Raw genomic sequence first — 25,427 nt, forward strand, 5'->3', positions numbered from 1 at the left:
ATCTTGGGTGTACAGCTTATGTAAAAAAAAAAAAAAAAAGCGAACACATGGAAGCTTATGTTTGTCTTCAAATTAATTAGAGCCATCCTTGGAGAATAGAAAATCTTAGACATCTATTTGTTGAATGTACCTACTCCTGGTATGTTGTTACAGAATTTCTTTCGTTTTTTTTAAATTTTCTTTTTTTTTTAATTTTTTTTTTCAATATTTATTTATTTTTGAGAGACAGAGACAGAGCATGAGTGGGGAGGGGCAGAGAGAGAGGGAGACACAGAATCCGAAGCAGGCTCCAGGCTCTGAGCTGTGAACACAGAGCCCGATGAGGGGCTCGAACCCACAAACTGTGGGATCATGACCTGAGCCGAAGTCAGACACTTAACCGACTGAACCACCCAGGTGCCCCAAATTTTATTTATTTCTTTTGAGAGACAGCATGCTTGAGTCAGGGGTAGAGGTGGTGGGATGGCAGAGAGAGGGAGAGAGAGAATCCCAAGCAGGCTCCACATTGTCAAAGTAGAGCCCAATGTGGGGTTAAACTCATGAACCCATGGGATCATGACCTGAGCCAAAATCAAGAGTCAGAAGCTTAACCAACTGAGCCACTCAGGCGTCCCTCTTTCCTTTTTTAATTTTTAAGTGCACTCTATGCCCAGTATGGGGCTCAAATTTACAATGCACAGTCGCATGCTCTACTGACTGAGTCAGCCAGGTGCCCCCAAATTCCTTTCTTTTAATGTTTATTTATTTTTGAGAGAGAGGGAGACAGAGCGTCAGTGGGGTAGGACAGAGAGAGTGGGAGACACGGAATCTGAAGTAGGCTTCAGGCTCTGAGCTGTCTGCACTGAGCCTGACACAGGGCTTGAACCCACGAACTGTGAGATCATGACCTGAGCCAAAGTCGGACACCTAACCAACTGAGCCACCCAGGTGCCCCTTTCCTTTTTTAAAATAAATTTCATCTTTGGGGTACCTTAGCTGGCTCAGTCAGTTAAGATTCCGACTCTTGATTTCAGCTCGGGTCTGATCTCACGTTTCATGAGTTCAAGCCCTGCATTGGGCTCTGCACCAATAATTCAGAGCCTGTTTGGGACTCTGTCTCTCTCTCTCTACCCCTCCTGTGCATGTACATACACTGTCTCTCAAAATAAATAAACTTAAAAAAATAAAATATGCTTCATCTTAGAATTTTATTCATGAGACATTCTGTCCTTGTAATAGTTGACAGTAATTTGTTGGTTGAGACTAGATGAGATACTTTTTGAAATCAGTTATTGAAATTATTCTTTAATTCGAAGATTCAGTAGACTGCCTGAAGTGTCATCCTTTTCATTTTTCCATTTGATTTATAAGTGGAGACTGTTGATATAACTAGCAATAGTGTATTACTTTTACAGGGAAACTTGGAAAAGGAATGGTGTTCTAGTTGACATTCTCTGTTACGAGCTTTTTTTTTTGTCATGACCTCATTTGTTTCATTATTTAGAGTGTTTGTTTCTGAGAAGACAAGAGTAAGATACAGCTTTTGTCATGATTTGTGGGTGGGTTGGCTGTGCATATCCCATTTGCCACTGCTGGTGCCCTGCCTACCACCCCCCTACCTGTCTCTCAACACAGTCTACTGCAACATAATTCATTTTTTTTGAAAGAAAGAAAAGAGAAAGGTTTGAAAGTGCGTTGAGAATGTGGCCTTTTCTTTTATAATATAACTTCAGAAACTATATGTATCAGATTATGTGCATCAAAATGTCAGCATCATTGGCAAGGATATTTGCTTTTACCTTATCTAAGAACCTCATTTCTTGGCACAAAAACAGACACTCAGATCAGTGGGACAGAATAGAGAACCCAGAAATGGACCCACAAACGTATGTCCAGCTAATGTTTGACAAAGCAGAAAAGAATATCCAATGGAATAAAGACAGTCTCTTCAGCAAGTGGTGCTGGGAAAACTGGACAGCGACATGCAGAAGAATGAACCTGGACCACTTTCTTACACCATACACAAAAGTAAACTCAAAATGGATGAAACACATCAATGTAAGACAGGAAGCCATCAAAATCCTCAAGGAGAAAGCAGGCTAAAACCTCTTTGATCTTGGCCGCAGCAACATCTTACTCAATACATCTCCAGAGGCAAGGGAAACAAAAGCAAAAATGAACTACTGGGACCTCGTCAACAAAAAAAGCTTCTGCTCAGTGAAGGAAACAATCAGCAAAACTAAAAGGCAGCCGACAGAATGGGAGAAGATATTTGCGAATGATGTATCAGATAAAGGGTTAGTATCCAAAATCTATAAAGAACTTTTCAGACTCAACACTCAAAAAACAAATAATCCAGTGCAGAAATGGGCAAAAGACGTGAATAGACACTTCTTCAAAGAAAACATCCAGATGGCCAACCGACACATGAAAAAATGCTCAACATCACTCATCATCAGGGAAATACACACCAAAACCACAATGAGATACCACCTCACACCTGTCAGAATGGCTAACATGAACAACTCAGGCAACAACAGATGCTGGCGAGGAAGATGCGGAGAAAGAGGATCTCTTTTCCTTTGTTGGTGGGAATGCAAATTGGTGCAGCCAACTCTGGAAAACAGTATGTTGGTTCCTCAAAAAATTAAAAATAGAACTACCCTATGACCCAGCAATTGCACTACTAGATATTTATCCAAGGGATACAGGTGTGCTGTTTCAAAGGGGCAGATGCACCCCCATGTTTATAGAAGCTCTGTCAACAATAGCCAAAACATGGAAAGAGCCCAGATGTCCATTGATGGATGAATGGATAAAGAAGATGTGGTGTATATATACAATGGAGTATTACTCGGCAATCAAAATGAATGAAATCTTGCCATTTGCAACTACATGGATGGAATTAGTGGGTATTATGCTAAGCGAAATTACTCAGCAAAAGACATATCACATGACTTCACTCACATGAGGACTTTAAGATGCAAAACAGATGAACATAAGGCAAGGGAAGCAAAACTAATATAAAAACAGGGAGGGGGACAAAACATAAGAGACCCTTAAATATGGAGAACAAACAGAGGGTTACTGGAGGGGTTGTGGGAGGGTGGATAGGCTAAATGGGTAAGGGGCATTAAGAAATCTACTCCTGAAATCATTGTTGGCACTATATGCTAACTAATTTGGATGTAAATTTAAAAAAAGAAAATTAAAAAAAAAAGAAAAAGAACCTCACTTCTTGATAGAATACATACTTTGTTCTTCATCTAATATTGAACAGAATTTTAAAATTGCTCCTTCCCTAGACTATTTGTGTGTGTGTGTGTGTGTATAGTTTTATATATAAATATAAGTAATTGTCATATACAAAAACCATAGGCTTTGATCTTTGGAAGATGTTTGATTATCTAAACTTGGTAATTGTTTTATAGGATTAAAATTAAGTTGGATCAAGGAGGAGTGATTCAAGATTTTATTAGTGCCCTAGAGCAGCTCTCTAATCCTGAAATGCTCTTTAAGGTAATGTAATAGCTTCCAGTTCATAAAACATAGAATTTGGATAAAATCTACTTGTAGTCAACTTGATTTTTCCCTTTTTTTTTTTTTTTTTTTTTTTTTCCTGCACAGGACTGGACTGATGATATCAAGGTTGAACTAGCAAAAACCCCTGTTAATAAAAAACACATTGAAAAGATGTATGAAAGAATGTATGCAGCCTTGGGAGACCCAGAGGTTCCAGGCCTTGGAGCTTTCAGAAAGAGGTTCATTCAGGTATGGGTAGTCTGCTTTTATGATAATGGAACCATTGTGAAGATTATTTTCTTCATGCTTCCTTATTTTCTTCATGCTCAGATTTTTAGATTTGAAGGTTGTGTGTAGTTTAGTAATTATAATTTTCATAATGATGTGTATGTTGGATAAAGAAAATATTTGCATTTTATAGTTGATAACCATTTTGAGCACTTAATATCTGTCCAAGGCATACTCCTGAGTGCTACAGGACATACAAAGAGAAGACAGACCCAGTTCCTGAATTCAAAGGGATTGGCTGACAAATACAGTATATAAAGAACTGTGGCTTGAGGACAAGTGTGGATACATGAGAGCTGTTTCTAAAGTTTCCCTTCAGTTCAGGAAAAGCTCCTGGGAGCCAGTGGAGATCAAAATGAAACTTGAAATGTCCAGATTTCATACTGCCATGCCTTGTGCTTGTTGTTCCCTCTAAGTGGGTTTACCTTCTCTCCCTTGTCCATCTGGAGAACTCACTTTTGAGACTTGATGTATGCATCATTTCTTCTGTAGAGCCTTCCCTGAACCTCCTTCCCGGACAAGAATTAGATATTCCTTCTCTGTTGTGTAACACACCTTATGTACACCTTTGTTAGCATTAATCACACTGATTTTTGTTGTAACTTTGGTCAAATTACCTTTGTTTAGTAAACTTTAAAAGCATGTGGAGAAGTCCTGGGACTCATACTGCCAGAGTTCTCAGTTTCAGTCTCTAGTGCAAAGGAGAATCTTTTTATTCATTCATTCATTCATTCATTCATTCATTTATTTATTTAGGACATTTTTTTTAAAGTTTATTTTGAGAGAGAGACAGCATTAGTGGGTAAGGGACAGAGAGAGAGAGAGAGAGAGAGAGAGAGAGAGAGAGAGAGAGAGAATATCATAAGCAGGCTCCACACTGTCAGCATATAGCCCAATGAGGGACTCGAACCCATGAAACTGCAAGATCACGACCTGAGCTGAAACCAAGAGCCAGATGTTTAACCAACTGAGGCACCCCTAGTGTTTTTTTAAGTAACTGCTTTATTAAGATATAATTCACACACCCTATAATCCATCTATTTAAAGTGTATAATACTGAAGGGGCGCCTGGGTGGTTCGGTCGGTTAAGCATCTGACTTCAACTCCGGTCATGATCTCATGGTTTGTGAGTTCGAGCCCCCCATCAGGCTCCACACTGACGTTGTGGAGATTGCCTGAGATTCTCTCTTTCTCCCTCTCTCTCTCTGCCCCTCCCCAACTCTCATGCACGCTCTGTCTCTCAAAATAAATAAACTTTAAAAAGCAAAAGGGTACAGTACTGTAGTTTTGTTATACTCAGAATTGTGTAAATATCACCACATTTTTGAACATTTTCATCACCCCAAAAAGAAAGCCCATACCTGTTAGCAGGTGCTCCCAATCCCCCACCCCCACCCGCTGCTTCCACTCCCAGGCAACCACCAAAGTGCCTTCTGTTTCTGTGGATTGCCTCTTTTGGACATTTTGTATAAATGGAATCTTACAGTATGTGACTGGCTTCCTTCACTCAGCATAATGTTTTCAGAGTTCATCCGTGCTACAGCATGTGTCAGGACTTCATTCCTTTTTATTGCTGTATGCTATTCCACTGTTAGGGCCTGCCACATTTTCTTTATCCTTTTGTCAGCTGATGCACATTTGGAGTATTTCCACGTCTTAGCTGTTATAAATACTGCTGCCATGAGTATCTGTGTATGGGTTCTTCTGGGGAGATCCTCAGGAGTGGGAAACCATATTTAATTCTTTCTTTAATTTATGCCTCCTGATTTAGACTTGTGGACAGGGATTTTTCTTTCCGCCTACTAAATACTGCCTGACATGAAACTGGCATCTTGAATTAGATGAATAATTAATATAGTTTTGGTAAGTAGAGATAGATTTTGGTGGGTACTTCCTACTTAGGGTAGTTTTAGTTAATGGTATGAATGTGGGAACGTACAGGACTATCTGTTGCCTGAATGTGACCAGGGATGTATCCTGAAAGTGAAGGTAAAACCCTAACTTCTCTATAGTCCATATTATGACATATATTAGGCTCCACATTGTATGAAGTCTGTCTCACAGTACTGAATATGCAAGGGCCTCGTAACAGAAAGTATACATACTTTACTTAAAATCAGTGTACTAGCATTAATGAAATTTATAGAATTGTAGAATCCTAGATTTGGAAAAGTATTTGTGTTGGTTTTGTCTTAAACCAGTAGTCTGCATGCATTTTCTGTAAAGGTCCAGATTTTCCGCTTTCAGGCCATTCCAGACTCATGTTCCAAGCACTCAGATCAGCCACCCTAGTACAAAAGCAGCCCTAGACGGTGTGTAAGTGAATGGATATCGTTGACAGGATCCCAATAAAATTTTGTTTACGAAAACAGGCAGTGGGCTTTGACTTGCAGACTGTAGTTTTTCATGCCTTGTTCTACACAGAGAAGCTAGATCTGAAAAACAGAGACTCGCCCAGTGTCAAACGGAGAGAATGGCAGAATGGCAACTGACACCAGGTCCCCCAGCGTAGTGGAACCAATCCATCGCCTGGGAGAAGACTTCGTTTCAGCAGTACCGTTCTTCTGCAGCCTTCCCCCATCTGCCCTGCTCTCAGGGTGCTGTGACCCCTGCCCTCACCCCAGTTTGCTGCCTTCTGTCTCCTCAGTGTGAGAATGCCTGACCTTGTTTATCACCTGTGTCCCCAGTGAAGACTGTGTGTTATCCCTTATGGCCACTTTTCCCTGTGTGCTGGGAAGGCTTTACCCTGGAAGTCTGTTAGGGTGGACCACTTCTTCCCAGCTGCTGCTGAGCACAGCCTCTGCCAACTCTAACCGAGGGAGCGTGTCATAGCGGCAGAAACGAACCTTGATCATTCCTACCAGGCATGATACTTGTTTGGAGGTTGATTTCTAGTACCTTGGAAAACCAGTCTAGAACTTTATGCTTCATACCAAATCAGCATACGATTTGCATTAATTGATTAAAATAATGATCTGTCAAAACAGAATTTCACTTCAGAGGGCATTATGCCATTCACATATGTTGCTGGTACTGATTATGTTTGGGAAATACATAATCTTTCCATGTATTCTAAGAATTGCAGCTTGTTTCTATACTTTTAATCTATTTACAGATTAAAGAATAAGTTTGTTTTATAGATGTCAATTTTACTATAATGGATTGTCTTAAAATAGAGCAAATATTTCATTTATACCAGATTTGTGTTTTGGGGTGAGTTTGAAATTTTGTAAAAAAATTTCTAATTAAAGACGAGTAGGTAAATCTTGATGACTATTATTAAGTCACTATTAATGATTCTCTTGAGTTTTGTTTTTGTTTTTTTTATTTTATATCAAAAATATAGAGACTATACAATTAGAGACTAATACAAAGAAATATTTGTTAGGTTCCAAGATAAAGGACTTACAATTATTGCTTTTAGAAATATAAATTATCTAAATGTTTGTACTGGTTTATGATCCAGAATAATGGCTTGAAAAACCCTTATTAAGGAAAGGAGTATTTTTATATTTTGTTCTTCAGCTGTGATGAAGAATCATGGGCTTTTCATTTTGATTGAATTACTCTGTTTAGTACCTCATTCCTTCATTTTTAAAAATATTTATTTATTTTTGAGAGAGAGAGAGACAGAGTGTGGGTGGGGGAGGGACAGTGGGAGAGGGAGACAGAATTGGAAGCAGGCTCCAGGCTCTGAGCTGTCAGCACATAGCCTGATGCGGGGCTCAAACTCATGAGCTGTGAGATCATGATCTGAGCTGAAGTCTGGCGCTTAACCAACTGAGCCACCCAGGCACCTCAGTACCTCATTCCTAAGTATTCTTCTTGTCATAACGATGTAGACCAGTAACTAGATAGTGAACACAAAGAGGTTGAAAGGTTTTTAAGCCCTTATTAGAATTTATGATTAGAATTTATGACTGTAAGTCCCCACTGACGCCTTTCTGTCTTTTCAAAGGAACACAAAGAAACAAACAAAAGACAGGCTTCTCATGTTTAGAGTATTGAAACATTCAAGGAAAGCAAAACTATAAACCTTAAAAACAGAAAAAAAGCCTAAATAATTGGATACTTGTTATAAACATAAGCCTAGAACCTTCCTCAAAGTTTAAACTAAACATTAATATTTAAGGTAAATTATTATTAATTTCAGGCTTTTGGAAAAGAATTTGATAAATACTTTGGAAAAGGAGGTTCTAAGCTACCTGGAATGAAACTCCGTGACTTCACCGACATTACCAACTCACTACTATCTAAAATGTGCAGAGACTCAAAGCCACCTGGGAATCTGAAAGAATGTTCACCCTGGATGAGTGATTTCAAAGTAGAATTCTTGAGAAATGAGCTGGAGATTCCTGGTGAGTTAACCCTTAGGGTGACAAAACTGGACTCTAAGGAGAATAGTAGGGTAGCAAGGACTTTTGATTTCTAAAACAGTAATACTGGGATCTTGATAGTTACCTTTTTTTTTTTTAAAGAATTTAATAAATTTATTAAGAATTTAAAATTTTGCCATACTTTTTTGTCATTAGGAGAATCTATAATTACTTTGAATTAGGAGTCTACTCCATTAATTAGGAAGCTAACTTCCATTAGTCAAATTGAAAAATAATAGCATTATTTTTAAAAAGTCAGATTTTTTTAAATGACAACTTTCAGTAAAAAATTTTATTGTATAACTTTTTAAAATTAGATCAACAGGTATGTGTTAAAATACAGGGTTCTGTAACAAACTGTACCTAAAGAAAGCTTCTATGGTTTGTCTTAGGTCAGTATGATGGCAAAGGAAAGCCAGTGCCAGAATACCATGCACGAATCACCGGGTTTGATGAGCGGGTAGGTACCGGTGTGTGGATTGCAAGTGTGGTATTTAGTTCTTCAGGTATGAGAATGATATATTTGTCTTTACCAAACAAAGACAGTTTCCCACCTTGGTTTCAAATGCAGTTTTCTGATCCTATTATTGATCCTATTATTTGCTGAATTTCTTTTTTTTTTTCAATATATGAAATTTATTGTCAAATTGGTTTCCATACAACACCCAGTGCTCATCCCAAAAGGTGCCCTCCTCAATACCCATCACCCATCCTCCCCTCCCTCCCACCCCCCATCAACCCTCAGTTTGTTCTGTTTTTAAGAGTCTCTTATGCTTTGGCTCTCTCCCACTCTGACCTCTTTTTTTTTTCCTTCCCCTCCCCAATGGGTTTCTGTTAAGTTTCTCAGGATCCACATAAGAGTGAAAACATATGGTATCTGTCTTTCTCTGTATGGCTTATTTCACTTAGCATAACACTCTCCAGTTCCATCCATGTTGCTACAAAGGGCCATATTTCATTCTTTATTATTGCCATGTAGTACTCCATTGTGTATATAAACCACAATTTCTTTATCCATTCATCAGTTGATAGACATTTAGGCTCTTTCCATAATTTGGCTATTGCTCAAAGTGCTGCTATAAACATTGGGGTACAAGTGCCCCTATGCATCAGTACTCCTGTATCCCTTGGGTAAATTCCTAGCAGTGCTACTGCTGAGTCATAGGGTACGTCTATTTTTAATTTTTTGAGGAACCTCCACACTGTTTCCCAGAGTGGCTGCACCAATTTGCATTCCCACCAACAATGCAAGAGGGTTCCCGTTTCTCCACATCCTCTCCAGCATCTATAGTCTCCTGATTTGTTCATTTTGGCCACTCTGACTGGCGCCAGCACCATTTGTTGAAGAGACTGTCTTTTTTCCATTGGATGTTCTTTCCTGTTTTGTCAAAGATTAGTTGGACATACGTTTGTGGGTCTAGTTCTGGGGTTTCTATTCTATTCCATTGGTCTGTGTGTCTGTTTTTGTGCCAATACCATGCTGTCTTGATGATGACAGCTTTGTAGTAGAGGCTAAAGTCTGGGATTGTGATGCCTCCCACTTTGGTCTTCTTCAAAATTACTTTGGCTATTCGGGGCCTTTTGTGGTTCCATATGAATTTTAGGATTGCTTGTTCTAGTCTCGAGAAGAATGCTGGTGCAATTTTGATTGTGATTGCATTGGATATGTAGCTTTGGGTAGTATTGACATTTTGACAATATTTATTCTTCCAATCCATGAGCACGGAATGTTTTTCCATTTCTTTGTATCTTCTTCAATTTCCTTCATAAGCTTTCTATAGTTTTCAGCATACAGATCTTGTACATCTTTGGTTAGATTTATCCCTAGGTATTTTATGCTTCTTGGTGCAATGCAATTGTGAATGGGATCAGTTTCTTTATTTGTCTTTCTGTTGCTTCATTATTAGTGTATAAGAATGCAACTGATTTCTGTACATTGATTTTGTATCCTGTGACTTTGCTGAATTCATGTATCAGTTCTAGCAGACTTTTGGTGGAGTCTATCGGATTTTCCATGTATAATATCATATCATCTGCAAAAAGTGAAAGCTTAACTTTATCTTTGCCAATTTTGATGCCTTTGATTTCCTTTTGTTGTCTGATTGCTGATGCTAGAACTTGCAGCACTATGTTAAACAACAGTGGTGAGAGTGGACATCCCTGTTGTGTTCCTGGTCTCAGGGAAAAAGCTCTCAGTTTTTCCCCATGGAGGATGATATTAACTGTGGGCTTTTCAAAAATGACTTTTATGATGTTTAAGTATGTTCCTTCTATCCCGACTTCCTCGAGGGTTTTTATTAAGAAAGGATGCTGAATTTTGTCAAATGCTTTTTCTGCATCGATTGACGTGATCATATAGTTCTTATCTTTTCTTTTATTAATGTGATGTATCACATTGATTGATTTGCGAATGTTGAACCAGCCCTGCAGCCCAGGAATGAATCCCACTTGATCATGGTGAATAATTCTTTTTATATGCTGTTGAATTCTATTTGCTAGTATCTTATTGAGAATTTTTGCATCCATATTCATCAGGGATATTGGCCTGTAGTTCTCTTTTTTTTGCTGGGTCTCTGTCTGGTTTAGGAATCAAAGTAATACTGGCTTCATAGAATGAGTCTGGAAGTTTTCCTTCCCCTTCTATTTCTTGGAATAGCTTGAGAAGGATAGGTATTATCTCTGCTTTAAACGTCTGGTAGAACTCCCCTGGGAAGCCATCTGGTCCTGGACTCTTATTTGTTGGGAGATTTTTGATGACTGATTCAATTTCTTCTCTGGTTATGGATCTGTTCAAGCTTTCTATTTCCTCCTGATTGAGTTTTGGAAGCGTGTGGGTGTTTAGGAATTTGTCCATTTCTTCCAGGTTGTCCAGTTTGTTGGCATATAATTTTTCATAGTATTCCCTGATAATTGCTTGTATGTCTGAGGGATTGGTTGTAATAATTCCATTTTCATTCATGATTTTATCTATTTGGGTCATCTCCCTTTTCTTTTTGAGAAGCCTGGCTAGAGGTTTATCAATTTTGTTTATTTTTTCAAAAAACCAACTCTTGGTTTCGTTGATCTACTCTACAGTTTTTTTAGATTCTATATTGCTTATTTCTGCTCTGATCTTTATTATTTCTCTTCTTCTGCTGGGTTTAGGCTGCCTTTGCTGTTCTGCTTCTATTTCCTTTAGGTGTGCTGTTAGATTTTGTATTTGGGATTTTTTTTTGTTTCTTGAGATAGGCCTGGATTGCAATGTAGTTTCCTCTCAGGACTGCCTTCGCTGCATCCCAAAGCGTTTGGATTGTTGTATTTTCATTTTCATTTGTTTCCATATATTTTTTAATTCCTTCTCTAATCGCCTGGTTGACCCACTCATTCTTTAGTAGGGTGTTCTTTAACCTCCATGCTTTTGGAGGTTTTCCAGACCTTTTCCTGTGGTTGATTTCAAGCTTCATAGCATTGTGGTCTGAAAGTATGCATGGTATTTTCTCAGTTCTTGTATACTTATGAAGGGCTGTTTTGTGACCCAGTATGTGATCTATCTTGGAGAATGTTCCATGTGCACTTGAGAAGAAAGTATATTCTGTTGCTTTGGGATGCAGAGTTCTAAATATATCTGTCAAGTCCATCTGATCCAATGTATCATTCAGGGCCCTTGTTTCTTTATTGACCGTGTGTCCAGATGATTTATCCATTTCTGTAAGTGGAGTGTTAAAGTCCCCTGCAATTACCACATCCTTATCAATAAGGTTGCTTATGTTTGTGAGTAATTGGTTTATATATTTGGGGGCTCCCGTATTCGGCGCCTAGACATTTATAATTGTTAGCTCTTCCTGATGGATAGACCCTGTAATTATTATATAATGCCCTTCTTCATCTCTTGTTACAGCCTTTAATTTAAAGTCTAGTTTGTCTGATATAAGTATGGCTACTCCAGCTTTCTTTTGACTTCCAGTGGTATGATAAATAGTTCTCCATCCCCTCACTCTCAATCTGAAGGTGTCCTCAGGTCTAAAATGAGTCTCTTGTAGACAGCAAATAGATGCGTCTTGTTTTTTTTATCCATTCTGATACCCTGTGTCTTTTGGTTGGCACATTTAGTCCATTTACGTTCAGTGTTACTATAGAAAGATAGGGGTTTAGAGTCATTGTGATGTCGGTAGGTTTCATGCTTGTAGCAATGTCTGTGGTACTTTGTGTCACAGGATCCCCCTTAGGATCTCTTGTAGGGCTGGTTTAGTGGTGACGAATTCCTTCAGTTTTTGTTTGTTTGGGAAGACCTTTATCTCTCCTTCTATTCTAAATGACAGACTTGCTGGATAGAGGATTCTCGGCTGCATATTTTTTCTGTTCATCACATTGAAGATTTCCTGCCATTCCTTTCTGGCCTGCCAAGTTTCAGTAGAGAGATCCGTCATGAGTCTTATCGGTCTCCCTTTATATGTTAGAGCACGTTTATCCCTAGGTGCTTTCAGAATTTTCTCTTTATCCTTGTATGTTGCCAGTTTCCCTATGATATGTCGTGCAGAAGATCGATTCAAGTGACGTCTGAAGGGAGTTCTCTGTGCCTCTTGGATTTCAATGCCTTTTTCCTTCCCCAGATCAGGGAAGTTCTCAGCTATTATTTCTTCAAGTACACCTTCAGCACCTTTCCCTCTCTCTTCCTCCTATGGAATACCAATTATGCGTAAATTATTTCTCTTTAGTGCATCACTTAGTTCTCTAATTTTCCCTTAATACCCCTGGATTTTTTTTTATCTTTTTCTCAGCTTCTTCTTTTTTTATAATTTTATCTTCTAGTTCCCCTATTCTCTCCTTTGCCCCTTCAGTCTGAGCCGTGGTGGTCTCCATCTTATTTTGCAGCTCATTTATAGCCTTTTTTAGCTCCTCCTGGCTGTTCCTTAGTCCCTTGATCTCCGTAGCAATAGATTCTGTGCTGTCCTTTATACTGTTTTCAAGCCCAGCGATTCATTTTATGACTATTATTCTAAATTCACTTTCTGTTATGTTGTTTAAATCCTTTTTGATCAGTTCGTTAGCTGCCGTTATTTACTGGAGATTCTTTTGAGGGGAATTCTTCCGTTTCCTCATTTTGGATAGTCCCTGGAGTGGTGCAGGACTGCGGGGCACTTCCCCTGTGCTGTCTTGAATACCTTGCGTTGGTGGGCGGGGCTTCAGTCAGACCCGATGTCTGCCCCCAGCCCACCACTGGGGCCACAGTCAGACTGGTGTGTGCCTTCTCTTCCCCTCTCCTAGGGGCGGGATTCACTATGGGGTGGTGTGGCCCGTCTGGGCTACTTGCACACTGCCAGGCTTGTGGTGCTGGGGATCTGGCGTATTAGCTGGGGTGGATCGGCAAGGTGCACGGGGGCGGGAGGGGGAGGCTCAGCTCGCTTTTCCTTCGGAGATCTGTTTTGGGAGGGGCCCTGCGGCACCGGGAGGGAGTCAGACCCTCCGGAGGGATGGATCCGCAGAAGCACAGCGTTGGGCGTTTGTGCGGTGCCAGCAAGTTCCCTGGCAGGAACCGGTTCCCTTTGGGATTTTGGCTGGGGGATGGGCGAGGGGGATGGGCGAGGGAGATGGCGCTGGCGAGCGCCTTTGTTCCCCGCCAAGCTGAGCTCTGTCGTCCGGGGCTCAACAGCTCTCCCTCCCGTTGTCCTCCAGCACTCCCGTTCTCCGAGCAGAGCTGTTAGCTTATAACCTTCCAGATGTTAAGTCCCGCTTGCTGTCGGAACACACTCCATCCGGCCCTTCCACTTTTGCCAGCCAGACTCGGGGTCTCTGCTTGGCCGGCGGGCCGCCCCTCCGCCCCGGCTCCCTCCCGCCAGTCCGTGGAGCGCGCACCGCCTCGCCGCCCTTCCTACCCTCTTCCGTGGGCCTCTCATCTGCGCCTGGCGCTGGAGACTCCGTTCTGCTAGTCTTCTGGCGGTTTTCTGGGTTATTTAGGCAGATGTGGGTGGAATCTAAGTGATCAGCAGGACGCAGTGAGCCCAGCGTCCTCCTACGCCGCCATATTCTCTCCTGCCTTCCCAACAGTCTACTGAATTTCTTAATATAATGTTTTGGTGTGTCAGCATCTGTCATATTTAAGAATGTAACAAACTCAAAACGTAGACTGTGTGTATGCATGTGTGTGTATGTATCTTCTATAAAATATATGTGGGGTTAGGTTAAGTAATTTTAGGAAGTTAACATGTATATATGTTGCTCATTATTAAGGATATCCACATTTATAAGCAATTAAATGTAGCAAGGAATATGAAGTTCCGGAGGCACAGCAGTAGGGCTTGAACAGGTAACACATCTTTTGCTGGTCCTAGATTCTGTTATTTTTCTGTCGCTTGACTCTGTCTTCAAAGAGAGGTCTCTTTTTGAGGAATGAGTACCAACCAGCCTTTACTTTTCCTCTTTTGATAATATGATCGGTTTTTTTGTCAGTTTTTTAGACTGCACCTAAAATATTTTAATAAATCTTAAAGGTAAAAGTAATGGCTTCTATCAGAAAACCGAAGCGCATCATCATCCGAGGCCATGATGAGAAAGAGTACCCCTTCCTTGTCAAGGGGGGTGAAGACCTGCGCCAGGACCAGCGGATTGAGCAGCTCTTCGAGGTCATGAATGTCCTCCTTTCTCAGGATGCCGCCTGTAGCCAGAGAAACATGCAGCTGAAGACCTACCGTGTCATACCCATGACCTCCAGGTGAGACCAATGCACATGGTCATTCTAGAACAGACTTACATGAATGGAAATTTTGGCACTCAGCCCAACCCCCATTTAAGGTTACAGAGCTGGGCTTGAAAGTCACCTGACAATTCAGTGTTTTATTTAGCGTTCACAAAGAGCTAAACAGAATAATAAGCACTTGTAAACCTCTGTTTTTCAGACTTAATGTGGAGACGGTAAGTGAAGAACTGACATGAAGAAATCTGCTTTTGCTTCTGCAGGACTAGAAAGAACAGTTTGGGTTTGTGTTCATAAACTGTTCATTCTCCTTTTCAGATTAGGACTAATTGAGTGGATTGAAAATACTTTTACCTTGAAGGACCTTCTTTTGAGTCACATGTCACAAGAGGAGAAAGCAGCTTATACAAGGTGACTTAGAGCCCCAATACTCCTTCTTCAGCCCTTCCCTGGGTACTTATGTCCTGCAAGCCTGTTACTCCCCAATCATAATACCTCGGAGTAACGTTGTTTTAGATCACGTTTCCTCTACCTCGTGTTTCCAGTGTCATTTCTGGGCCCCCTTATTTATTTATTTGATTTTTTTTTGTTTAATTAATTTTTTGAGAGAGAGATAGAGTGAGAGCAGGGGAGGGGCAGAGAGAGAGAGGGAGAGAGAGAATCCCAAGCAGGCTCTGCTCTGTCAGCACAGAGCCCAGTGCGGGGCTTGAGCTCACAAACTGTGAGATCATGACCTGAACCAAAATCAAGAGTCGGACACTTAACCCACTGAGCCACCCAGGTGCCCCTGGGCACCTTTTCAACTGGGCCTCTGAGCCATACCTTGGCCAGTTGTTTACTCTGCCTCTGGCTGGGTGAATAAACTAAAGGGAGTAGAGGGTTCCAAACAGTAGTTGTGTGCGTTTTACCACAGTGAACCGAAGTATTAGCTTTGCGAACAACAACAAAAAACTCGAAGGAAATAAAGTAAATAATAAGATTAGCAGCTAACATTTAATTAAAAATTTTCTGCATTCTAGGCAGTATTCTAAGTTCTTAATGTGAATGAAGTCATTTCTTTCTTACAAAAACCTACAAGTTTTTGTTAACACCTCTGTTCAGATAAGGATGTTGAGGCCCAGAGAGGTTATGTAACTAGTCCTAGGCTGCCCAGCATGCAAGTGTGCTAGCTAGAATTATTAGTGAGTAATTCTAGGTTATGATACTGGTGGTTTTTATTTTCTTTATCCTTTCATATTTTCCAAATTGCCTACAATGAACACATGTTTTTTAATCACAAAGGATTGGGTGTTTTTATTTCTGTGAAGAATAAAAAGGACCACATTGAAAGACATTTTGAAGGAGTTGACAAGTTTTGGTGACTAGCTGTATGATGAAGGAAGAGGAAACAGCCATAAATCTGGGCCATTTCTCTTCATTATACCCTTTTCTGTCCTGAAAGTATTTACATAGGAGCAATATTCTCATCAGTCAGAAATGATTTCTGTGCAATTAAGCATATTCTTGTTCATACTCTTGCTGTTGTTACATAGGCTTTGTTCACGAACTTTTAATTCCAGTCATTTGAGTCCTTTCCGTAGTTGTTTCTGCCTTCCCTGGGAGACAGGGAAACTGATGGACAGTACTTTCCGGGGTCAGGCAGCCCACATCTCACTCCAGTGCCAACTGACAGTGGTCCTAACACGTAGTAGGACTCTTGAAAAAGTGACTTGCCTTTCCCTTGGTCCCATGCCTCCATTTCTAAGATGGGATAGTAATGTAAAATACATAAGGTAAACATAGGTATCAATGGAGTTTAAAGTACTCTTCAAATATATATATATATACATATATATATATTTGAAGTATATAAAGTATACTTTAGAAGTATATAAAAGTATATATATAAAGAAGTATATATAAAGAAGTATATAAAATTCCTTCCTGCTACCTTTTTAAAAAAATGTTTTGATGTTTATTTTTGAAAGAGAACAAGCAAGGAAGGAGCAGAGAGAGGGAGATACAGAGTCTGAAGCAGGCTCCAGGCTCTGAGCTGTTAGCAAGAGCCCAACACAGGGCTCAAACCCACAGACCATGAGATCGTGACCTGAGCCGAAGTTGGATGCTTAACTGACTGAGCCACGCAGGCGCGCCTCCCACTGCCTTTGTAAAACAAGGCGCTTCCGCCCTCTACTAGTAAAATCGTTGCTATTTTTTTTCTTAATTTATATGTTGCCGTTTCCTGGCCTAAACATCCCATTTGAAACTAGGAGAGAATTTAGATTGAAATGGAGAGCTCTGTTGTTGTGAAATTAACTTAGTAGTAACTCAGAAAAGATTCACCTTAAGTGATTGAACTTCTAAGTAACATATGATAAAGTTCTGTCTTCAGATTTCTTTTTAGGAAAACTTAAAGCTTTTGACACAACCCCAAAGTGACTGAACGTGCAAAAAACATGTTTCCAACAGCCCAATACTGCGTTTTGCCTGTGAAACATTAGTGAAAACAGCTTTGTAAATTCAATTCAAAACCATTGTCATTTAACAAAATACCGTATTGGGGCACCTGGGTGGCTCAGTCGGTAAAGTATCCGACTTTGACTCAGGCCATGATCTCACAGTTCATGGGTTTGAGGTCCATGTCCGGCTCTGTGCTGACAGGGCAGAGCCTGGAGCCTGCTTCAGATTCTGTGTCTCTGTCTCTCTTTGCCCCTCCCCAGCTCACACTCTGTCTTTCTCTCTTTCTCAAAAATAAACATTAAAAAAGAGGGGGGGCACCTGGGTGGCTCAGTCGGTTAAGCGTCCGACTTTGGCTCGGGTCATGATCTCACAGCTGGTGGGTTCGAGCCCCGCATCGGGCTCTGTGCTGACAGGTCAGAGCTTGGAGCCTGCTTCAGATTCCGTATCTCCCTCTCTCTCTCTGCCTCTTCCCCGCTCGCACTCTGTCTCTCTGTCTCTTAAAAATAAATAAACATTTAAAAAAAATAATAATAATAAAAAAAGAAAATACGTTATTGTATTTAATATTGATTTTGTTTGTATCTGCATACTGGAAATGGCGACAAAAGAGTGTGGCAAGCCAAAAAGAGCCTTATTGTTAAGGCTCTCTTCCACTACCAGATTTTTAGAACTGTATGCCTGGATCATTAGCACTTACATTTAATTCATCTTGTTCCTCTCTATGTGAGGTGGGAAGTTTATTGTATCTGATCACTTTGTGCCTGAATTTTTGCATAGGAAATAGCTTTTGTCTCTTTCAGAGTAACTAAGAATAAATGACAATATATTGAGATTCTAGGTCCAGAGTAACATGGGTTCAGTGTTAATATTAAATGTGATTGAAAGTCATATTTATTTCCCTGCCTTTTCACTATTTTTCAATTAACTCTTGGTGATCTTTGCCTCTGAATTTACAATGCTAAATATCTTCCTGCTGCTGGTTCCCTTTTTCCTACTTGTTAGTGATCCCAGAGCACCACCACATGAATATAGAGAATGGCTGGCAAAGATGTCTGGGAAACATGATGTGGGCGCTTACGTGTCAATGTTTAAGTAAGTTTTGTTTTGATTTTCCTTTTTAGTGACTAGTTCATTCTTCTCAAAGTTGTGTATTTACTTTTGTTTCTTAGAACGTTTTGCTTCCGAGAGATCATCAAAATCTAGCTGTTTGATATTTGAGCTTCAGTGTAAATTATTTCAAATTTTAAATTTCAAGTCATAGGGATTTGTTCTAATTAGGTATTTCCTATTATTAAATCATAGGGCAGCTAGTCGTACTGAAACAGTCACATCTTTTAGAAGAAGGGAAAGTAAAGTGCCAGCTGATCTCTTAAAGTGAGTATCCTTCTGACTTTACAAACTAGCTGGTGGTGTAGCAGAGACTACAGAGATCATGTCTCCCTCCCCCAGGCGGGCCTTTCTGAAGATGAGCACAGGCCCTGAGGCCTTCCTGGCACTCCGCTCCCACTTTGCCAGCTCTCATGCTCTTCTGTGCATTAGCCACTGGATTCTGGGCATTGGAGACAGACATCTGAACAATTTCATGGTAAGCATGGAGACAGGCGAAATGATTGGAATCGACTTTGGACATGCATTTGGATCAGCTACTCAGGTATGCTCACTTTGCTCTCATTGTTCTTGCCTGATTTAGAACCATAGTCCTAGGACCTTCTGGAAATGGATAGATTTTAAATCAATTAGATTGATTTGTCATGGTCATTAAATTTGACATTCTTGCAGAATAAAGGATAATCTCAACTTTGTTTTGGCCTTGTTCAGACAGGTTATAGAAGGTATGATGATGCTCATTTGTGGAATTTAAGAAATAAAACAGATGAACATATGCGAGGGGGAAAATAAAGAGGGAAGCAAACCATAAGAGACTCTAAAAGACAGAACAAATTGAGGGTTGATGGAAGGAGGTGGGTGAGAGATGGGCTAGATGGGAGGGCATTTGTTATGAGCATTGGGTGTTGTATATAAGTGATGAATCACTAAATTCTCCTGAAACCAATATTGTACTCTATATTAACCAACTAGAATTTAAATAAAAATTTGAAAAAAGAATATAAACAACAAAAAAAGGTGTGATGAGTTATGTAACTAGAGCCAAGAATAAAATGTGTTCCTATTAAAAGGGAAGACTATAAGGTTTTATGAAGCCCCATAATCAAAATGTCTTGCACAAGATGTGATACAAATCTTTTCTCTGACATTAAACCCTGAATATTTTCAGCTGCACTTATAAATCTCTGCAGGCTGTGTGGTCCTACACACACACACAGGTTTGTGCAAAGATGATTGTGTTGGGTACTCTTGGGCGCAGTGGGTTCACATCTGTGCAGCCGATATCATTTCTCACTCACTGTGAACAATACTATGAGAAGATGCTCTGTGCCTTTTCCCTGAGGTTTCTAGTTCATAGGTCCTCCTTCTTGTCCATGTTTTTCCCTCCTTAGTTTCTGCCTGTCCCTGAGTTGATGCCTTTTCGTCTGACTCGCCAATTTATCAATCTGATGTTACCAATGAAAGAAGCAGGTGTTATGTGCAGTGTCATGGTGCATGCACTGAGAGCCTTCCGCTCACACTCAGACCTGCTTATCAACACCATGGACGTGTTTGTAAAGGAACCTTCCTTCGACTGGAAAGTAGGGTTATTTGTTCTTTTTACTTTCATTACAACATACCAGTGACTGATCTGGCATCTCCTGTCATATGTTGGACATGTATCAAATTTTGTTTATTAAAATATTTACATTGTTTTGTGCAGTATTTCTTAAAGTTAACATTTGGGGTCAGTTGACCTGTAAACCAGATAAGAGACATAATCGTCATTTGGAGAAAACTGTTGTTTCAAATGAGTATATTTCTAATGAGGAGTTAATGTAGACCTCCTGGTGATTTAGGTCTGATTTCTCAGACAACTTTTAGCTTAAAATCTGTTTCATGTGAAGTCTTCCTTGATTATAAAGATACATGATGCTTTCATAAATAGTAAGCCCCAAAAGAATGAAGCTTAGTGATGGCATCCTTGATAGGGATGTCATTGTCCCTGTTATGTGTATTACTACTATTAGAATGTGTATAAAAAGTTATAAAGCTCCCCCTAGTTATAGATATTTATTTTAAAATCATTACTGGTTCAGTGCTTTAATGTGATCATATATACTGTTATAATAAGCAGAGAACATCATGTTCTTTTCCTTTAGAATTTTGAACAGAAAATGCTAAAAAAAGGAGGATCATGGATTCAAGAAGTAAACGTAACTGAAAAGAATTGGTATCCCCGCCAGAAAATACATTATGCTAAGAGAAAGTTAGCAGGTGCTAATCCGGCAGTTATTACTTGGTAAGATGGTTATTTGTGAACAAAACACCAACATGCTACTATTTACTAAAGAATGACTAACATATAAAGCATGGCTTTATGAAAAAAGCATGGCTTAAGGAGGTGAACTTCTGCAAGGCTGGGGAGGGTCTGTATCTCTGAAGCCTGTGTACTTAGCCTCTGCCCTCTTGGCACAGTCTTCAGGCTTCAAGTCGGTACCTGGAATAACCAGTACCAATGTGAAGAACAGCAGGAGCATTTTTAGGCATTACAATAATATTGGTATGTAAGAGGAGATTTAGATTTTAAAATTGCTTTTGTCCTTTTTAGGAGAAAATATGATCTGGGTTGGCACAGCACACAGATGTGGAGAATCCACATTGTTGGCAAGAATCCAAATTGAGTTAGCCTTTAGGTTAGCTTCAAAAATTTTCTTGTTGGGATGCCTGGGTGGCTCACTTAAGCATCTGACTCTTGATTTTGTCTCCAGTCATGATCTCATGGTTCGTGAGTGCATCAGGCTCTGCACTGACAGCTCGAAGCCTGTTTGGGATTCTCTCCTCTCTGCCCCTCCCCAGTCACGCGTGCGTGCGTGCTCTCCCTCTCTCTCTCTCTCTCTCTCTCTCTCTCTGTGTCTCAAATAAACATAAAAGAAAATTTTTCTCATTGAGGTCTAAAGCAAATAGAAATTTATAGAGATGTTTCACAAGAGGGATAAAAGTTGGACTTTACAATTAAGTAATAGTAGCTGGCAATCTGTGGTCAGTTGTTTTTTTGACAGGGGTACCAGTGGTCTTTCCAACAAATGGCTCTGGCAGAGGAACAAAAGTTGATCCCTATCCCACACGATACACAAAAATTAATGCAGAATAGATCAGAGACCTAAATGTAAGAGCTAAAACTATAAAAGACTCAGAAGCACAGGGGTAGATCTTCATGACCTGATTTGGCAATGACTTTTGTCATTCTTAAGTATAACACCAAAAAGCACAGCAAAAAAAGAAAAAAAATAGGTAAATTCATATCAGAATTTAAGTTTTGTGCTTCACAGGATACCATCAAGAAAGTAAAGTAAAAAGACAACCCACAGAATGAGAGGAAGTATTTGAAAGTCACAGCTGATACAGGACTTGTATCTAGAATACATTAAAAAAAACTCTTACAACTTAATAAAACAACCCCCTTTAAAAAATGACCAAAGGATTTGAGCAGGCATTTCTATAAAGAAGGTGTACAAATGGCCAATAAGCATATGGAACGATGCCTGACATTATTAGTTATGAGGGAAATGCAGGTGAGGTACCACTTCAGACCAACTAGAATGGCTCTAATAAAAAAGTGGAATATAACCTGTGTTGGGAAACGTGGAGAATTTGGAGCCCTTGTATGTTGCTGATGGGAATGGTAAACGGTGCAGCTGCTATGAACAGTCTGGCATTTCCTCAGAAAGTTAAATATAGAATCACCATTTGGGCTTGTAATTGCAGTCCAGTCTTATGCACACACCAAAGAGAAATGAAAGTATACATTTACACAGAAACTTGTAGTCAAATGTTTACATATATAGATATATATTTATTTCTTTTAGGATTTTTTAGTAGATGAGCTTTGTTTATTTTTTTTTTTTAAATAATCTCTGTGCCCAACATGGGACTCAAACTCATGACCCTGAGATCAAGAGTCACGTGCCCTACCAACTGAGCCAGCCAGGCACCTGTAGACAAATGTTAATAGCAACATTATTTGTGTTCTGTGTTCCTACAAATCCAGTCTCTTGATTTCAAGATCATAAACCACAGAAAATGTTCTCTAAGTGATGAGAGGAAACATTTGGATAGGATAGCTAGGAATGCAGGCAACAAAGGAAAAATAATGCATGGTTCATGATTTTGAGTTTGTTTAATCTTTTTTCCAGTGATGAGCTCCTCCTGGGCCATGAGAACGCACTTGCCTTTGCAGATTATGTGGCTGTAGCACGAGGGAACAAAGATCACAACATCCGTGCCCAGCAACCAGAGAGTGGACTGTCAGAAGAGGCTCAAGTGAAGTGCTTGATTGACCAAGCAACAGACCCCAATATCCTTGGCAGAACTTGGATAGGATGGGAGCCCTGGATGTGAAGACTATGGGAGTCAGTGGATAAAAAGCATCAAAGTGTTTAAAGAATCTCAACTCTCACCTACAGCAATCAATGTGCTGATTTTCCTGATGCACTAAAGAAATCTATTTAGTGGTAAAGTCTCGTAGCAGGAGTTTAATCAAGATCATGATGAATAAGTGAATATTGGTATAAATGAATGATTAGATTATAAACAACGATTAGAATTATAATAGAAAAATATATCTAAGCTTGTATAAGTATTAAATCAAGAATATAGCATATTACAAGTGCTATGACTTAGATAAACCAGCTATCTTAATAAATGGTTTAAGTATGAACATCCCATGCAGTGTTGTCGTTAGTAATTTGGCGCATTGGAAGTAACACCCAGAAGACTTCATCACTAAGATTTTATGATACGATGTTACATTATATTAGCAATACAGGAATAATAAGGAATGGTATGGCTTATAATATTTAGAAATGGTTTCATTTGATATTTTACGATATTTTTCTAGTTTTTTTTCTTATTTTATTCTCTTCTTAGACATTTTATGATAGAATTGTTCTCTAGAAGAGAAAGTATTTAGGAGAGAGAAAAACATTGGTCTTAGCACTCACTTTTGCTACGCTGATCCACAACAGGAAGATAGATGAATGTGCTTTGCATCCAGTAGCTTCAGAAATTGCAAGTGTGATGATGGGGTAGCACAGAGCATTTCAGTTGTAGGGGAAAAAAGAAATCCCTATTGGAAATGAATTCCTTATTTGGAGAGAAAACATGCATTTTATTTATTTTTTTAAAAATTTTTTAATGTTTATTTATTTTTGAGAGAGAGAGAGTATGAGCAGGGGAGGGGCAGGGAGAGAGGGAGACACAGAATCCAAAGCAGCTCTAGGCTCTGAGCTGTCAGCCCAGAGCCCGATTCGGGCCTTGAACTCACGGACCGTGAGATCATGACTCGAGCTGAAGTCGGACGCTCAACCGACTGAGCCACCCAGGCACCCCAGGGAACATGCATTTTAAAACAGCAAGATCAAATTATGAAACAAAAATGGCTTTCTTTCCTTCATAGAATCACTGCCCCTCCTCTAATCCGGCAAACCCCTGAACTATTTTCAGGTTGGCTCTGAGCTTTTTGTTACTATTTCTTTAAACATTTGTATTTGGAAACTCTTGTTATATAGCTATATATATAGCTCTCAGGCAGTTTCAAAAACAACATGTTCATTTATAAAATGTACTTGACAAAGTCATTCTGATAAATACAGGTTGAATGCATTACGTCATTAAAAATAAACCATTATGGGGGCACCTGGGTGGCTCAGTCAGTTAAGCGTCCAACTTCGGCTCAGGGCATGATCTCTCGGTTTGTGAGTTTGAGCCCCACGTAGGGCTCTGCGCTGACAGCTCAGAGCCTGGAGCCTGCTTTGGATTCTGTCTCCCTGTCTCTCTTCCCCTCCCCTGCTCACGCTCTGTCTCTGCCTGTCTCAAAAATAAATAAACATTAAAAAAAAATTTTTTTAATAAACCATTATGTTTTCAACAAATGGTGTCAGGTTCAACTAAAGAAATTTCATCTCTAAAGAAAAATAAGTGATCACGTGTGTGAAAAATCCAGTATACACCTGATCTAGTAAACGTTTTTTGCTAAGCACAAAAACAACCAAAACAAACCTACGTTGGTGTTGAGTTGATTCTAATATATTGTTTTCTGTAACAACTAATTAACCATCATATTTGCTTGAGTCCTGATGATGTGAGATATACTCATTAACTAGATTCCCATGTTATGAGAAATTCTGTTTTTTAAGGACTACTTTCATATCAGTAAAAGTTCATTGTTGCAAGATGAGTCCAGTTTCATAGCTGTCTGCTTCAAATTATATCTGAACCCATAAGAATGTGGTAAAAAGTTACTGTGTGTAGTATTCAGAGACACTTGCACAACCACTGAGGATAGTAAAGGACCTCATTACACACAGGAGACTACATGTCTAACCCATACCTCATCTCCAAACTTCAACCCTATGGTTTTCGCTGAATAAAGATATTTGGTTTGGAAACCAGGAAATAAGACATCTGTGCTATTATAAGGAAATATGAATAATATCAATATGAATATTTGGGGGATTTTCTCTATATAGGATCATGTCCTCTGATAATAGATATAGTTTAACTTCTTTTGCAATTTGAGTGTTTTTATTTCTTTTTTCTTGCCTAATTACTCTGGCTAGAACATCCAGTATAATGTTGAATAATGAGCATCCTTCTCTTGTTCCTGATCTTAAGGGGAACATTTTCATCTTTCACCATTGAGTATTGTGTTAGCTGTGGGACATTTACATAAATGTCCCTTTATCGTATTGAGAAAGTTCCTTTCTGTTCTTAGTTTGCTGAGGTTTTCATCATCAAATAGTGTTGTTTTGTCAGTGTTTTTTTGTTTTTTGCATTAATGGAGTTGGACCTGTTTTTTCTTGTCTATGAATGTGTATTAGAATGATTGATATTTAGATGTTGAAACATCTCAGCATTGCTGGGATAAGTCCTTCTTGGCCATGGTGAGTAAGCCTTTTGATATGCTGTTGGGTTCTGTTTGCTGGTAATTTGTTGAGGATTTTTGCATCAGAGTTCATAAGAGATACTGGTCTCTGATGAATGAGTTAGGAAGTTTTCCCTTCTGT

At 39.5% G+C, this 25,427-nt stretch overlaps 1 protein-coding gene across 1 annotated transcript in view; it reads left to right on the top strand.

Annotated features, from left to right (window-relative positions):
- Nucleotides 1-24,598, top strand: part of PRKDC (protein kinase, DNA-activated, catalytic subunit) — a 206,347-nt gene extending 181,749 nt beyond the window's left edge. Inside the window, exons 75-86 of the mRNA XM_027042809.2 lie at nucleotides 3,411-3,498; nucleotides 3,607-3,750; nucleotides 7,943-8,147; nucleotides 8,558-8,625; nucleotides 14,633-14,853; nucleotides 15,154-15,246; nucleotides 18,277-18,366; nucleotides 18,577-18,648; nucleotides 18,724-18,925; nucleotides 19,773-19,961; nucleotides 20,523-20,662; nucleotides 22,557-24,598. Of these exons, the coding sequence (XP_026898610.1) occupies nucleotides 3,411-3,498; nucleotides 3,607-3,750; nucleotides 7,943-8,147; nucleotides 8,558-8,625; nucleotides 14,633-14,853; nucleotides 15,154-15,246; nucleotides 18,277-18,366; nucleotides 18,577-18,648; nucleotides 18,724-18,925; nucleotides 19,773-19,961; nucleotides 20,523-20,662; nucleotides 22,557-22,761 (1,717 nt within the window). The 3' untranslated portion in view covers nucleotides 22,762-24,598. The remainder of the gene's footprint in view (nucleotides 1-3,410; nucleotides 3,499-3,606; nucleotides 3,751-7,942; nucleotides 8,148-8,557; nucleotides 8,626-14,632; nucleotides 14,854-15,153; nucleotides 15,247-18,276; nucleotides 18,367-18,576; nucleotides 18,649-18,723; nucleotides 18,926-19,772; nucleotides 19,962-20,522; nucleotides 20,663-22,556) is intronic.
- Nucleotides 24,599-25,427: the final 829 nt, after the last annotated feature.

The sequence above is a fragment of the Acinonyx jubatus genome, chromosome F2, assembly GCF_027475565.1.
Source record: "Acinonyx jubatus isolate Ajub_Pintada_27869175 chromosome F2, VMU_Ajub_asm_v1.0, whole genome shotgun sequence".
Taxonomy (NCBI): domain Eukaryota; kingdom Metazoa; phylum Chordata; class Mammalia; order Carnivora; family Felidae; genus Acinonyx; species Acinonyx jubatus.